At 45.2% G+C, this 17126-nt stretch overlaps 1 protein-coding gene across 1 annotated transcript; it reads left to right on the top strand.

Annotated features, from left to right (window-relative positions):
• Window positions 1-301: 301 nt before the first annotated feature.
• On the top strand, window positions 302-2111 carry pht11 (phosphate transporter protein11). Its single transcript, NM_001156420.2, has one exon. The coding sequence runs from the start codon at window positions 382-384 to the stop codon at window positions 1993-1995; it is 1614 nt and encodes a 537-aa protein (NP_001149892.2). The 5' UTR covers window positions 302-381; the 3' UTR covers window positions 1996-2111.
• The last annotated feature ends 15015 nt before the right edge of the window (window positions 2112-17126 follow it).

The raw sequence follows: 17126 nt of genomic DNA, 5'->3' as shown, positions 1-17126 counted from the left end.
ATCGTTATTTAGGATATTCTGCTCTCAAACAATATTTTGACACACCTCCGCGTATTGCACGGGATTGCCCACGGTGCCTCGGAATTTCCATCCGCATATGTAAGCATCCACTCTGACACACCTGCCGGGTTTGTTGTTTCTGCGCCATGCGGAAACTGCACACTCCATCTGCGTCAGCGTCAGCTCTCTATAAAGTTCCTGGCCATGACGTTACAAGCAGGCGTCGTCTCTTGCCATTGTCTCCTTCGTCGCGCCAAATGGGCGCCTGCTTATATAAGGCCGTCGCGAGCTGAGCACTGGTGGATTCCTCCCTCCCCTCGTGCCAACCCCAGCCTCAGCTCAAGCTTGCAAGTTGCGACTTGCGAGTGCGAGGCGGCGGCAATGGCGCTGGAAAAGCTGCAGGTGCTGCACGCGCTGGACGTCGCGGACACGCAGCGATACCACGTCCGCGCGGTGGTCATCGCCGGCATGGGCTTCTTCGCCGACGCGTACGACCTCTTCTGCATCACCCTGGTGACCAAGCTCCTAGGCCGCATCTACTACCACGTCCCGGGGCGGGAGGAGCCTGGGAGGCTGCCGCCCAGGCTGGAGGCCGCCATCAACGGCGTCACCTTCTGCGGCATGATCGTGGGGCAGCTCCTCTTCGGCTGGCTCGGCGACAAGGTCGGCCGGAAGAAGTTCTACGGCAAGACCATCATGCTCATGATCATGGGCTCCTTCCTCTCGGGCCTCTCCTTCGGCAACAGCGCCGACGGCGTCATGGCCACGCTCTGCTTCTTCCGCTTCTGGCTCGGCGTCGGCATCGGCGGCGACTACCCGCTCTCCGCCACCATCATGTCCGAGTACGCCAACAAGCGCACCAGGGGCAGCTTCGTCGCCGCCGTCTTCGCCATGGAAGGCTTCGGCGTCCTCGCCGGCTGCATTGTCACCCTCGTCGTCTCGGCCACCTTCCAGGCGCGCTTGGGCGCGCCCGCCTACGAGGAGGACCCCGCCGCGTCCACCCCGCCGCAGGCCGACTACGCGTGGCGGATCATCCTCATGGTCGGCGCCATCCCGGCCTGCTTCACCTACCACTGGCGGATGCGGATGCCGGAGACGGCGCGCTACACGGCGCTGGTCGCGCGCGACGCCGACAAGGCCGCGCGCGACATGTCCAGGGTGCTGCAGGTGGACATCACGGGCGAGCCGGACAAGGTGGAGAGTATCACCAGGGACAGGGGCGACTACGGCGTCTTCTCCCGCCGCTTCGCCCGCCGCCACGGCGCGCACCTCGCCGGCGCCGTCGCCTGCTGGTTCGTGCTCGACGTCGTCTTCTACTCCCAGAACATCCTCCAGGAGGGGATCTTCAGCGACGTCAACTGGGTCCCCAGGGCGCGCACCATGAGCGCCCTCGAGGAGACCTACCGCGTCGGCCGCGCGCACGCCATCATCGCGCTCTGCGGCACGCTGCCGGGCTACTGGTTCACCATCGCCTTCGTCGACGTCGTCGGCCGCAAGGCGATCCAGTTCCTGGGCTTCGCCATGATGATGGGCTTCATGCTCCTCATCGCCGCCTTCTACGACAGCCTCATCAGCCCCGGGCGGCGGATCTGGCTGGTGCTCATGTACACCTTCACATTCTTCTTCGCCAACTTCGGGCCAAACAGCACCACCTTCATCCTGCCGGCGGAGATCTTCCCGGCGCACCTGCGTACCACGTGCCACGGGATATCGGCCGCCGCGGGGAAGGTCGGCGCGATCGTCGGGACGTTCGGGTTCATGTATGCGGCGCAGAAGGCCGACGGCAGCGAGGCGGCCGAGACAGGGTACCCGTCGGGCATCGGCGTGCGCGCCTCCCTGTTCGTGCTCGCCGCGTCCAATGCGCTGGGGATACTCTTCACCTGCTTCCTGCCGGAGCCCAAGGGGCGGTCGCTGGAGGAGGTGTGCGGCGAAGGCGCCGAGCCCACGATCAGAGATGACACTGACGTCGGTGACTCCAAGATTCTCCCGCTGTAGATGTCCATCTTCATCTTCGTTACCGGCGCTCATGGCTGACGGGTCACTGGATTTAATTTGTGCTCATGAATTTGGAAGAAATCTAAAACAACAACCTGTCTCCGACACGTTTTTTTTTTTTTGCCGTCCGATGAAGCGCAGTGCATTATAATTCTTTCTAGGCCATTTCTTCCGGACGCATTCGAATTAAGGATAATAGATATGGACATATATATAAACCATATTCATAAGTTGATTAATAAATGTAGATTTAGTCTAAAATAAACTATATTTTGAAACGAATGGAGTACTTAATAAATTAGACTAATTAGTTTAGAATTTGACATTCCATCTCTTTTCAAATTTCATATATAAGTCTATCACAAATTCAGAGTGGTGATGAAAATTGATTTTATGTATCTCCATGCTATATTTCTACTTTGTAATTTATAACATACTCTTCGGCTTGCTCCCCTATAGGAGAAATACAATACATAAATGTCTCCGTCATATGGCCAACAGTGCTACACAAAATATATTTTGCTTAAAATCATATTAGCTTAATTGATCTTTGTCTAAATTACGATTATTGTAACGAAATTCAATTATAAGGATCCAAGAAATAAGATTTAAATAGCCATGAATCTTGCATAGAGAGTAAGTGGATAGCAAACCGCCAATTCTTAGGATAAAAATTATCATGCCAACATTTGTCTTTCCGTGGGTTTATAACTCCCTACCACTAGCTTATTTATACTTATTTAAATTTGAGCTAGTGATTAGTGTTGTTCTTGTAACTAATTTACTTATATAGCAAAGTAGTTGTTTTGATGTGCTAGTAAGCTAAGCTTGAGTAGCTTAGCAGGTTTGCTTAATTTATATAGTTAAGATGTTTACCACTTTAGTTTAGCTTACACAGTTTTGCCGGTCGAGTAGTGCCAGTGTGCTGTGTGCTTAGACTTTGTGTGTTTTGTTCACTAGTATATGTAAAAGCTCTAAATTTGATTAAGTACTAGTTGCCTAGAGAATTGTTTAGATGAGTTTAGACCTGAGTATGGACCAACCGACCCAACCAATACAACGGGCGTATATAGACCATAATTTTTAACCTGTAACAATCCACAAGGCGGACATGGGCCATGATTTTTTTACCCAAAATCCAACCAACCTGGCCCAACATGCCCAACAGAGAAGCACGGGTCAACCTGACCTGACACTAGGTATGAGTCGGATACGGGTTGTGCCAAACAACCCATGATCCGACCTTGAGTTGACCTAAACCCGACCTGATGATCAATGTTTGAACAGATCTAAATGAGCTCTACCTGGCTCGACACCTTAGATATTTAGCCAAGATCTTTATAAGGTGCTAGTAAACAATAGAAGGAATATAATATTGGCTAGACCAATTAGTTTAATCCATATTTGTTTTTGTTTTAGAAAAGACATATTTGTTTTTAATCCATATTTGTTTTTATTTACCTATGCTTAAGTTTTAAAAAAGACCGTCCATCCTCCTCTAGTCCATGATCTTGATCATTCACGTGTCTAGGGTTTTGCACGCTCAATGCATTATAATTAGCTACTGTCACACCCGTTAACGTTTTGGTTTTAGCTGCAATCTTATTTTCTTCATGAAACGAACATTGTTCATAGCACTTGTATCATCAAGATTGACTCCCTGTTCTTGATCTCGTTTGCATCTGTCAACTAGTTCTTCGAATTAAGACTTGAACCTCATGCCAGATTTCATATACTTCATAAATATTTGTATTTCAGATTGTGTTCTTCACATTCTTACTTTTTTTGAAAATGAAAACAATTTCCAGCCTTTTGCACATTCATGCATACAGCCATACAATAAAATGTAAAGCTCCACAAACAACTACGAGAAGAAAACAACTATCTGATTGAACCATAAACAAAACTAAGCAGCCACAGTCCTAGCATTAGATCGCCACACATGGCATGAGAAGATCTCCATAGCCACCCTCTCCAAGGAATGACAGACATCGAGAACTTCTTGGTGAGAATCTTGTTTCTGCAGTCTCTAAAATCGGAGCCAATGTATTCCTCTGAAAATGACTCGTAGAATTGACGGTATTGATTTAAGATTAAAAACAACGTCATTGCGGCACAGCCAAATGGACCAAAACATTGTTGTTACTCCAATTAAAAGTTTCTTTTTGTGTGTCGTTTCTTTGTTGAATTCCCAAGCCCCTATAATATGATTAATAATAAAGGGTTTGTCTATATGGAATACAAAGAAAATGGTTCTCCAAATATTTGTAGCAATATAACAATCAAAGAAAAGGTGTTGAATACTCTCGTTATGATTACAGAAACTACACTTCAAGCTTCCCAACCACATTTGTTTCACTAGGTTATCTTTTGTGAGGATTACACCCCTCCGTAAAAACCACAGGAAAAATTTAATTTGAAGAGGAGCTTTAGCTTCCAAATCAAATCATAACGATTCCGCATGGGGGAATTCGTTAAAAGAATGTACATAGACTAAACAAAGAAAAGACCATTTTGTTGAGCCCCCGAATAAACCTATCTCTTAGAGTCCAAATCAATTGTGGCCAACAAAAGCGGAAAATACAGGTTGGGGATAGCACCAGATAAGACATCTGCTACTAAAGTCGTCTTATTTCTCACCACATTAAAAGGATTTGGATATTGGTCTTTTAGTGGTCTATTCAAAAGCCATTTGTACTCTCAAAACCTTGTAGATTGACCATCACCTATCTAGATTTGGCCCCAATTGAAAATTTCATTTTTAACCTTCATGAGACCAGACCAGAATTGAGTCTCCTGGTCGTCTTGAAACTTGAGTAAGCGCTAAACAAACTAAATTAATAGGAATACTGCTTAGTACTGAATTAATAAGCACTAAACGACCTCCCGAGGATAGAAATTTTCCTTTCTAGTTACTAAGTCTTTTCTCGAACCTGTATATAACACAACACCAATGAAAATTCCTCAACCTACGGTGCATCATAGGAATCCCGAGGTATGTAAAAGGTATCGAACCAATACCACAACCAAAAAGACATGAATAATCATCTTCATGTTCCTTAGCCAAACCATAATAGAATAGTTTACTTTTATGAAAGTTAATCTTTAGACCTGACATTGGCTCGAATGCGGTCAAAAGTAATTCACATTACAAGCTCGTTCCATGTTGTGATCCATAAAACCCACTGTGTCATCTGCATATTGGAGTATAGATAAACCCCCTTGTACAAAATGTGGCACAACCCCTGTGAATTGGCCATATTCTTGGGCTCTCGAAAAAAGAATCGCCAACATATTCGCAACAATATTAAAAAGGATCGGCGAGAGAGGGTCTCCCTGTCGTAGGCCTTTGTGAGTACTAAAAAAGGACCTATATCGTCTGTTGGGGACTTGTTCTCAAATGCTATGAGTTAAGAACAAGGCAACACAAAATGTTAATGGTTAATGCCCTTCGTCTTTCGAAGCATTATCTCCTTTAGGATATAATGATCTTCAGACGAAGGTTATGAAGGAAGTACCTTCTTCATCGTAGTATAATGAAAGAAGAAGCATATGAAATATAAGAGGCAACATGAATAATCATATGACATTATTCATATATTCATATATCTCTATTATGTCATCATAAATGAACATGAACAATATTGAATTACACTTGTACCTTTGGCTTGACAGAAGGCAAAAGTCCAAGCGTGACACATGAGCGATTACAAGTCAGCGTGCACAGTATAGGGGTACTGTTCACCTATTTATAGGCACGGGACGCAGGCCAGTCAAAATTATATTTATGTCATTGATAACTAGTTACAATCATGACACAAATTATCATGGACGGATTGGTCTTTTCCTCTTTAAGTCGGTGCAACCCTTCGTCTCAAGGCATGTCACTATGCCGAAGCTCCCTGGATCGTAGCTTCGGCGTATACCTTCGCACTATGTTTGTTTATATGTTGATCTTCTGAAGCTGTTTGTGCTTAGAGGACCTTCGGCGACGAAGTAGGCCCCCTAACAGTAGCCCCTTCGCAGTGCTAGATCGTTTTTCGTAATGAACTTGATCCGTGAAAATTTTCCAAGGCTTCGGAATGCCGAAGGTCCGAAAAACATCTTCCCTGAGCTCGTTGCCAAGAAACAATAAAAATATTTTGAGCGCAAGGATACGAAGGCTCCGGTCCTCAGCTATCGCACCAAGTGGCCAACTAGCTGGAAGAGTGAGTGGTTTTATATTAAGGCCGATGAGAAGAAGAGATGGAAACTGATGACGATGGTGATGAGCCCGCTAGCTTTAAGCTTCGGGATGACCAGACCCTTGTGCAACATGAAGCCAGGGTCGGCATGTCCACTGGCCATAGCAGAATTCAGAGTGGTGGCTGAACAAATCAGTACCAGGGATCTAGTGCAAGAATACTTGGCCAACAGGGTATCTCCAACGTTAAGTGACTGGAGCACGCCGAAGCTAAAAGGAACGAAGAAGAAGAACGAACTTGTTCGATTGCCTTATCGGTTTAAATTTGAGAAACAATTCAAAGAGCCCTGCCAAGAATGGCTGGAGATGATTGAGACTATGTGCAATGAAATTTTGGGCAATTATACCAAACAAGAAGATCAACTAATGACTGCAGCCTTCGGCACCCGACCAAAATGAAGGTTGAATCGGGTAATGGACGCTTTAAATTTTGAATACCCTGATTATGAGCGACTCAGCAAGGGTGCTGAAGGGATAAAGAGAAACAGGGTTGTCAGTGTTCTGGGCAGGCAAGCTGCTAGAATGTTGAAAGAGGACGAAAAATCTCTGAAGAAGAGAAAATCTAGTCCTGAACCGAAGGTGGCGACTTCGAAGAAGAGAAGGGCTGCAACTCCAGAGCCGAAGGTAGCTGAGACAGAAGAGGAAACTCCTTTAACGCCTTCTGCTACTGAAGTAGAAAATTTTTTAAAGGTAATGACTGAATCCTTACCTATCAAGCTGCTAAGTCTTCTGGGGCCGCATCTGACGAAGCTTTTACAGAAGAAGGACAAGCCTTCGACAACAAAAATGGCAGTTGGGCCTAAAAAGCGAAGAATTGTTACTGTTATGGAAGCTATTGAGGAAACGCCGCTGGCGGCCTCAGCATCAAAGTTGACACCAGCTGCCGAAGCTAGGGCCACCGAAGCTACCAATCTGGAGAGTACATTATCTGCTATTGATAAAGTGCTCTTGGATATGGCCGCAGAGGAGACTGCTACGGCTACAAATGATGCCCTGGCCGCAGTGCCTGAGAAAGGGAAAGAAATTGCCGAAGATACTTCGGAAGAAAAAGGCTACAACTTTCAAAATCTAGTTGGTCAAGAATTATCCAAGGCCGAGAAGGAGGAGCTGCAGGAGTATGCTATATCCTGTGGCTACCAACTAGGAGCCATGCTCTTTGGTGGAATCAATGAAGAAGCCTTAGGATGCATTCGAGACCGCACCAGTGCGAAGATTATCAGCACTCTGTCAAAGAGTGTTGGTTTTTTGAAGCTTGAAGCTGACATTAGCAGCTACCGACGACAACATATCGTCGGCACCTTATTCTATTCTAATTTTAAGGTAATTTTTTTTCCTCAGCTTTTTAATCTTTTGTGATGAAGCAAAGATTTCTGATGAAGACTATTTTGCACAGAGTATGCTGCTAAGCAAAGCCCTGAGAATGCAACAAGACCTCGAAAATAAGAAGAATGAGATTATAATCGAGGGCTTGGAAAATAAAATCAAAGATCATGAAGCTTCTCTAAAAAAGAAAGACTTCCTTCTTCAGACAATGGAGGGTTCATTGGCAGAAGCCCAAGCCAAAGTTGCTAGATTAAACGATGAACTCCTCCAAAAATCAGAAAACTTCGAACAAGAAAGGAAAAGTTTTGATGCAAGGCTTGGAGCCGAAGTCAAGAAAAACTCAAAATTGCAAGAATCCCTAAAAGAGCTTCGGAATGCTTGCTTAAACTTCGGCAACCGCTGCATGCAACGGCTAAGGCAGGTCTTTAACTCAGTGGGAGCCAGCTCTGAAAAATTTGAACCTTCGGTTGAAGACTTGCCAAGCACCTTCGAACATATTGAAAGCGAAGTTGAGGCGCTTGACGAAGTCATAGCTGGGCATGGTGACTTCTGTGCCCTGCTGGCTTCTCGCGGCACAGTTGTAGCTTTTATGAAGGCTGGTTGTACGCACGGAAAGATTGTAAACATGCTGAACTTCAGTTTATCACCAGCGGACCTAGCTGATATCCCCAGCCTAGCCCGAAGTATTGGGAATAGATTTATAACACAAATTTGGACGAAGGGTGGGCGAGACTTAGCTGGTGACGAAGCTCGAAGTCATCTTAAGCCGGTATTAAACTTGTACATGTTGCTTACCTTCTCCTGAGATTACTTTTTACCTTATACTGCTTTGTTATGTATAGGATGACGATGCCGACGGTCAATAATGCGAAGCTTGACGGAGACTGATGAAGCTGTTGCGCAAAGCTTTAAAGACATTTGAATTATCTTTGTAAAAGATATTGTAATTTAGGAATCAAACATTACTCTGTAAATTTGTCCATACCTTGTAATATATTTTTACCTTTTCATCCGTGTATGAATTGCTTTGATGTGGACGAAACTTGTATCTTTTGAGCCGAAGGCGAAAAACACCTTCCCTTCTTTTCGTACACAACGAAGCGTTTCTTTGCTTCTTTATGCTCATCGAAGCATTGTCATCAAAGCTGAAGTAGTTGTCTGTGTTTTATGTTATGATGATGATGAACCTATGAATGTCTACATGAATGTTTATGAATGCAATGAATGATATAATGTAACGTGCAAATGAATGTCCAAACACACCCGAAGCCACACCCAGACTCTGCATCCCCTTAGGAACGTCTTTTGAGTCTTAAGCTCTGCATCCCCTTAGGAACGTCTTTTGAGCTTGTTCACCTTCTATTTCGGTGGTACAAGTTCTACATCCCCTTAGGAACGACTTTTGAACTTCTTCGCCTTCTATTTCGACGGTATAAGTTCTGCATCCCCTTAGGAACGACTTTTAAACTTCTTCGCCTTCTATTTCGGCGGTATTTGGCTCTGCATTCCCTTCGGGACGACTTTTGAGCAGAAAACTTACGCTGCGCTCCCTTAGGAACGACTTTTTGTAGCTTCGTAATGCTTTGCATCCCCTTGGGGACGACTTTCGAGCTTCTCCCTGTTTTTCCTCTCTTTTTCTTCTTTGCACTCGATGGTGCATGCCCAGATTTTACATTTTACATCCTTTTTGAGGGATTTGGCTCTCGTGGAGCTAAATAAGAAAGGAAAAATTAAAGTTATAGCCCCATTAAAAACATTTCTCCCCCTTTGGAAAGGAAAAGGGTGCCATAGAAAAATAAAAAAGATTACATCAAATTACATATAATATCGCCGAAGCTCATCTGCATTCCAAGATCTGGGTATGTCGTTGTCGTCTATATCCTTCAATCTATAAGAACCGGTGAAAGGGAAATGTGCCTTTGGGCCATTTCTAAGTATTTTGGTGATTGAGTGCCAACACAAGTGCTTAAATGTAAATCTATGCCCATGGATGGACAAGTTGCAAATCACAAGTAAAGGTATGTTTCTAAGACTTAGTACATTGGTTTTGTGTACTAATATACTTGTCTAAGTGTTAGAAACAGAGAGAAGAAGAAAAGAAAAGAGTTGGCTGTGTACAGCCAAAAGGCTGTTTCGGTCTGGGGCACCGGACTGTCCGGTGGTGCACCGGACAGTGTCCGGTGCGCCAGGCTGCCTCGGGTGAAGACGCCGCTCTCGGGAATTTGCCGACGGCGTACGGCTATAATTCACCGGACTGTCCGGTGTGCACCGGACTGTCCGGTGAGCCAACGGTCGGCCTGGGCCAACGGTCGGCCGCGCGATCTACGCGAGACACGTGGCCGAGCCAACGGTCGGAAGGGGGCACCGGACTGTCCGGTGTGCACCGGACATGTCCGGTGCGCCAACGGCTCCCAGATCTTCAACAGTCAGCAACGGTCGGCCGCGCTGTTTATGGAAATAAATCGGGCACCGGACAGTGTCCGGTGTGCACCGGACTGTCCGGTGCGCCCGATGACAGAAGGCAAGGATGGCCTTCCAGATTTGTTCTCAACGGCTCCTAGCTACCTTGGGGCTATAAAAGGGACCCCCTAGGCGCATGGAGGAAAAAAACAAGCATTCCTACAACCTTTCTAAGCACCAAGACATTGATCTCGCGCATTCGTTTCATTGTGATAGCATATAGAGCTCTTGTGGAGTTGTGAACTCTTTGAGTTGTGTTGCGAGCTCTTGTTGCTGCTTGTGTGCGTGTTGTTGCTCTGATCTTTTGAAGTCTTGTGTGCGTTGCTCATTCCCTCCCTTACTCCGTATTTCTTTGTGAATCTCAAGTGTAAGGGCGAGAGACTCCAAGTTGTGGAGATTCCTCACAAACGGGATATTGAAAGGCAAAGCAAAACACCGTGGTATTCAAGTTGGTCTTTGGACCGCTTGAGAGGGGTTGATTGCAACCCTCGTCCGTTGGGACGCCACAACGTGGAGTAGGCAAGCGTTGGTCTTGGCCGAACCACGGGATAAACCACTGTGTCATCTCTGTGTTTGATCTCTTGTGGTATTGTGTTTTGTTGAGACTCCTCTCTAGCCACTTGGCAATAATTGTGCTAACACTTAACAAGTTTTTGTGGCTATAAGTTTAAGTTTTACAGGATCACCTATTCACCCCCCTCTAGGTGCTCTCAATTGGTATCGGAGCCGTTCTCTTCAAGAAAGGGACTAACCGCCCGAAGAGATGGATCCTAAGGGGAAGGGAATCGTGATCAACGATAAGGAGAAGGAGTCCTTCGTCAACGAGCCCAAAGATGACAAGCCTACCGACTCCGGCTCGGGCCATAGACGGAAGGAAGGGAAGAAGAAGAAGACAAGGCGCATCAAGGAGATCGTCTACTACGACGACAGCGACGAATCTTCCTCTTCCCAAAAGGACAACGACGACAACGACTATGACAAACAAAAGACGGTTAACTCAAACTTTTCTTTTGATTATTCGCGCATTCCGCATAGCTCAAATGCTCATTTGCTCCCCATTCCACTTGGCAAGCCTCCTCACTTTGATGGAGAGGACTACGGATTTTGGAGTCACAAAATGCGTACTCACCTATTTTCTCTCCATCCAAGCATTTGGGAGATTGTAGAAAGTGGAATGAAATTTGATAGCTCGGATAGCCCTTCGTTTATTAATGAACAGATCCATAAAAATGCACAAGCTACTACTGTGTTGCTAGCCTCTTTGTGCAGGGACGAGTATCACAAGGTGAGCGGCTTGGACAATGCCAAGCAGATTTGGGACACCCTCAAGATCTCTCATGAGGGGAATGATGTCACCTTACTCACCAAGATGGAGTTGGTGGAGGGCGAGCTCGGACGATTCGCGATGATAAGGGGCGAGGAGCCGACACAAACATACAACCGGCTCAAGATCCTTATCAACAAAATAAGGAGCTACGGAAGCACGCGATGGACGGATCACGACGTCGTCCGCCTAATGCTAAGGTCATTTACCGTTCTTGATCCTCACTTGGTGAACAATATTCGTGAAAATCCTAGGTACATCAAGATGTCGCCCGAAGAAGTCCTAGGAAAATTTGTCAGCGGGCGAATGATGATTAAGGAAGCAAGGTACGTGGACGACGCCTTGAATGGACCGATCAACGAGCCGCAACCTCTTTCTCTCAAAGCCACAAGAAGCAAGGAGGCGCTACCTAGCAAGGTAGCACAAATTGAGGCGGCCGGACTTAATGATGAAGAGATGGCTCTCATCATCAAACGCTTCAAGACGGTGCTAAAGGGTCACAAGGGGCAGCCAAGCAAGACCAAGACAAAGGGGAAGCGCTCATGCTTCAAATGCGGTAAGATTGGTCATTTTATTGCTAACTGTCCCGATAATGAAAGTGACCAGGAACACGGGAGCAAGAGGGAAAAGAAGAAAAACTACAAGAAGGCAAAGGGCGAGGCACATATTGGAAAGGAGTGGGATTCGGATTGCTCCTCGTCCGACTCCGACAACGAAGGACTCGCCGCTACCGCCTTCAACAAGTCATCCCTCTTCCCAAACGAGCATCACACTTGCCTTATGGCAAGGGAAAAGAAGGTAATCACTCGTAACGCTAGTACTTATGATTCTTCTAGTGATGAGTCGAGTGATGATGATGACATAGACTACTCTAGTTTGTTCAAGGGATTGGATAGAAATAAAATTGATAAAATCAATGAATTGATTGATGCATTGAATGAGAAGGATAAACTCTTAGAGAAACAAGAGGATTTATTGTATGAAGAGCATGATAAATTTGTAGAAGCTCAACGATCTCATGCTCTAGAAGTTAAAAGAAATAAAATGCTTTCTAGTGAACTATCTTCTTGTCATGAAACCATTGCTACTTTAAAGAGTGTTAATGATGACTTAAATGCTAAACTGGTAGAAGCAAATAAATCCAACTCTTGTGTTGAACATGTTGAAATTTGCACTAGGTATAAGGATGTTGATATTAATGCTTATAGTGAACACTTAGTTTCCATTTCAAAATTAAATGAAGAAGTAGCTAGTCTTAATACCCAACTTAAGACTAGCAAAAGTGATTTTGAGAAACTAAAATTTGCTAGGGATGCCTACACGGTTGGTAGACACCCCTCAATTAAGGATGGGCTTGGCTTCAAGAGGGAAGCCAAGAACTTAACAAGCCATAAGACTCCCATCTCCACCAAGGAAAAAGGGAAGGCTCCTATGGCTAATAATGTTAAGAAGAATCATGCTTTCATGTACTATGATAGGAGATATTCTAGAAATGCTTTTAGAGGTCATGATGTTTTTGATTCACATGCTTATGACTCTTATGCTATGACTGCTTCTAGTTCTCATGTTATGCATGGTAGAAATGTGTTTAGAAGAAATGTTGTTCATCAAATGCCTAGGAGAAATGTTGTTCACAATGCTCCTAGGAAAGTAGTGAATGAACCTTCTACAATTTATTGTGCTTTAAATGCTTCCTTTGCTATTTGTAGAAAGGATAAGAAAATTGTTGCTAGGAAGTTAGGGGCAAAATGCAAGGGAGACAAAACTTGCATTTGGGTCCCTAAGGATATTTGCACTAACCTTGTAGGACCCAACATGAGTTGGGTACCTAAGTCCCAAGCATAAATTTGCCTTGCAGGTTTATGCATCCGGGGGTTCAAGCTGGATTATCGACAGCGGATGCACAAACCATATGACGGGGGAGAAGAAGATGTTCACCTCCTACGTCAAGAATAAGGATTCCCAAGATTCAATTGTATTCGGTGATGGGAATCGAGGCAAGGTAAAAGGGTTAGGTAAAATTGCAATTTCTAATGAGCACTCTATCTCTAATGTGTTTTTAGTAGAGTCTCTTGGTTATAATTTGCTATCTGTTAGTCAATTATGCAACATGGGGTATAACTGTCTATTTACAAATGTAGATGTGTCTGTCTTTAGAAGAAGTGATGGTTCACTAGCTTTTAAGGGTGTATTAGACGGCAAACTTTACTTAGTTGATTTTGCAAAAGAAGAGGCCGGTCTAGATGCATGCTTAATAGCTAAGACTAGCATGGGCTGGCTGTGGCATCGCCGCTTAGCACATGTGGGGATGAAGAACCTTCACAAGCTTCTAAAGGGAGAACACGTGATAGGTTTGACTAACGTACAATTCGGAAAGGATAGACCTTGTGCAGCTTGTCAAGCAGGTAAACAAGTGGGAGGAGCACATCATAGCAAGAACGTGATGACCACCTCAAGACCCCTGGAGCTGCTGCATATGGACCTCTTCGGACCCGTCGCCTATCTGAGCATAGGAGGGAGTAAGTATGGTCTAGTTATTGTTGATGACTTTTCCCGCTTCACTTGGGTGTTCTTTTTGCAGGATAAGTCTGAAACCCAAGGGACCCTCAAGCGCTTCCTCAGGAGAGCTCAAAATGAGTTTGAGCTCAAGGTGAAGAAGATAAGGAGCGACAACGGGTCCGAGTTCAAGAACCTTCAAGTGGAGGAGTTCCTTGAAGAGGAAGGGACCAAGCACGAGTTCTCCGCTCCCTACACACCACAGCAAAATGGTGTGGTAGAGAGGAAGAATAGGACGCTCATCGACATGGCGAGGACGATGCTTGGAGAATTCAAGACCCCCGAGCGTTTTTGGTCAGAAGCCGTGAACACGGCTTGCCATGCCATCAACAGGGTCTACCTTCATCGCCTCCTCAAGAAGACGTCGTATGAGCTACTAACCGGTAACAAACCCAATGTATCTTACTTTCGTGTATTTGGGAGCAAGTGCTACATTCTAGTGAAGAAAGGTAGAAATTCTAAGTTTGCTCCCAAAGCTGTAGAAGGGTTTTTGTTAGGTTATGACTCAAATACAAAGGCGTATAGAGTCTTCAACAAATCATCGGGTTTGGTTGAAGTCTCTAGCGACGTTGTATTTGATGAGACTAATGGCTCTCCAAGAGAGCAAGTTGTTGATCTTGATGATGTAGATGAAGAAGATGTTCCAACGGCCGCTATGTGCACCATGGCGATTGGTGATGTGCGACCACAGGAACACTTGGAGCAAGATCAACCTTCTTCCTCAACTATGGTGCATCCCCCAACTCAAGATGATGAACAGGTTCATCAACAGGAGGCGTGTGATCAAGGGGGAGCACAAGATGATCATGTAATGGAGGAAGAAGCGCAACCAGCACCTCCAACCCAAGTTCGAGCAATGATTCAAAGGGATCATCCCGTCGACCAAATTCTGGGTGACATTAGCAAGGGAGTAACTACTCGGTCTCGATTAGTTAATTTTTGTGAACATTACTCCTTTGTCTCTTCTATTGAGCCTTTCAGGGTAGAAGAGGCCTTGCTAGATCCGGACTGGGTGTTGGCCATGCAGGAGGAACTAAACAACTTCAAGCGCAATGAAGTTTGGACGCTAGTACCTCGTCCGAAGCAAAATGTTGTGGGAACCAAGTGGATGTTCCGTAACAAACAGGACGAGCACGGGGTGGTGACGCGAAACAAGGCTCGACTTGTGGCAAAAGGTTATGCCCAAGTCGCAGGTTTGGATTTTGAGGAGACTTTTGCTCCTGTGGCTAGGCTAGAATCAATTCGTATCTTGCTAGCATATGTCGCTCATCACTCTTTCAGGCTATACCAAATGGATGTGAAGAGCGCTTTCCTCAACGGGCCAATCAAGGAGGAGGTGTACGTGGAGCAACCCCCTGGCTTCGAGGATGAACGGTACCCCGACCATGTGTGTAAGCTCTCTAAGGCGCTCTATGGACTTAAGCAAGCCCCAAGAGCATGGTATGAATGCCTTAGAGACTTTCTAATCGTTAATGCTTTCAAGGTTGGGAAAGCCGATCCAACTCTTTTTACAAAGACATGTGATGGTGATTTGTTTGTGTGCCAAATTTATGTCGATGACATAATATTTGGTTCTACTAACCAAAAGTCTTGTGAAGAGTTTAGCAGGGTGATGACGCAGAAATTCGAGATGTCGATGATGGGCGAGTTGAACTACTTCCTTGGGTTCCAAGTGAAGCAACTCAAGGACGGCACCTTCATCTCCCAAACGAAGTACACGCAAGATCTGCTAAAGCGGTTTGGGATGAAGGACGCCAAGCCCGCAAAGACTCCGATGGGAACCGACGGACACACCGACCTCAACAAAGGAGGTAAGTCCGTTGATCAAAAAGCATACCGGTCCATGATAGGTTCTTTGCTTTATTTATGTGCTAGTAGACCGGATATTATGCTTAGCGTATGCATGTGTGCTAGATTTCAATCCGATCCTAAGGAGTGTCACTTAGTGGCGGTGAAGCGAATTCTGAGATATTTAGTCGCTACGCCTTGCTTTGGGCTCTGGTATCCAAAGGGGTCTACCTTTGACCTGGTTGGATACTCAGATTCCGACTATGCTGGATGTAAGGTCGATAGGAAGAGTACATCGGGGACGTGCCAATTCTTAGGAAGGTCCCTGGTGTCGTGGAACTCTAAGAAACAAACTTTTGTTGCCCTATCCACCGCTGAGGCCGAGTACGTTGCCGCAGGACAGTGTTGCGCGCAACTACTTTGGATGAGGCAAACCCTGCGGGACTTTGGCTACAATCTGAGCAAAGTCCCACTCCTATGTGACAATGAGAGTGCTATCCGCATGGCGGAAAATCCTATTGAGCACAGCCGCACAAAGCACATAGACATCCGGCATCACTTTTTGAGAGACCACCAGCAAAAGGGAGATATCGAAGTGTTTCATGTTAGCACCGAGAACCAGCTAGCCGATATCTTTACCAAGCCTCTAGATGAGAAGACCTTTTGCAGGCTGCGTAGTGAGCTAAATGTCTTAGATTCGCGGAACTTGGATTGAATTGTAGCATACATGTATTTATGCCTTTGATCATATTCATTCTGCATTTTGTTGCTTACTGTGGTGCTCAAGTTGTACAAACACTCCCTGGACCTCACAAGTCTGTTGCAAAGTGATGCACATGTTTAGGGGGAGATGTGTTACAACTTGACCCTTTGAGACTAACCATATGCTTGAGTTTGCTTGATTTAGTCTCGAAGGAGAATTGAAAGGGAAAAGGTGGACTTGGACCATGAAAGACTTCCACTGCACTCCGATGAGAGGGTAACTTATTCCAAGTCCATCTCACGTACTCTTATTGCCTTTGTATTCTTATTGAAGATTTTGGTGAGGCAATGGGGTTAAAGGGCCAAGATTGATCCCGTTTTGGTGCTTGATGCCAAAGGGGGAGAAAATAAAGGCCAAAGCAATAAATGGATCAGCTACCACTTGAGAAATTTTGAAAATAGTGGTGAAATAGAGCTTTTTGTTTTGTCAAAACTCTTGCATTGTCTCTTTTGTCAAAAGTTGACTTCTTGTGGGAAGAAGTAGTGATTATGGGAAATAGGGGGAGTTTTTGAAATCTTTGATCAATCTCTTTTGGAATGACTCTCTTTATGCTTCAACATGTGTGTTTGACTTAGAGATAGAGATTTGAGTTTGATTTACAAAAACAAACCAAGTGGTGGCAAAGAATGATCCATATATGCCAAAAATGAATCAAAATAGAATTGAGTTCTATT

Source organism: Zea mays, chromosome 7 (genome assembly GCF_902167145.1).
Source record: "Zea mays cultivar B73 chromosome 7, Zm-B73-REFERENCE-NAM-5.0, whole genome shotgun sequence".
In the NCBI taxonomy this organism is placed as follows: Eukaryota; Viridiplantae; Streptophyta; class Magnoliopsida; order Poales; family Poaceae; genus Zea; species Zea mays.
Note: the sequence above shows the minus strand (reverse complement) of the source record. Positions and strands in the feature narration are given on the sequence as shown.

Coding starts and splice junctions, on each gene's coding strand:
- pht11 (NM_001156420.2), top strand. CDS start 382: ATGGCGCTGGAAAAGCTGCAGGTGCTGCACGCGCTGGACGTCGCGGAC.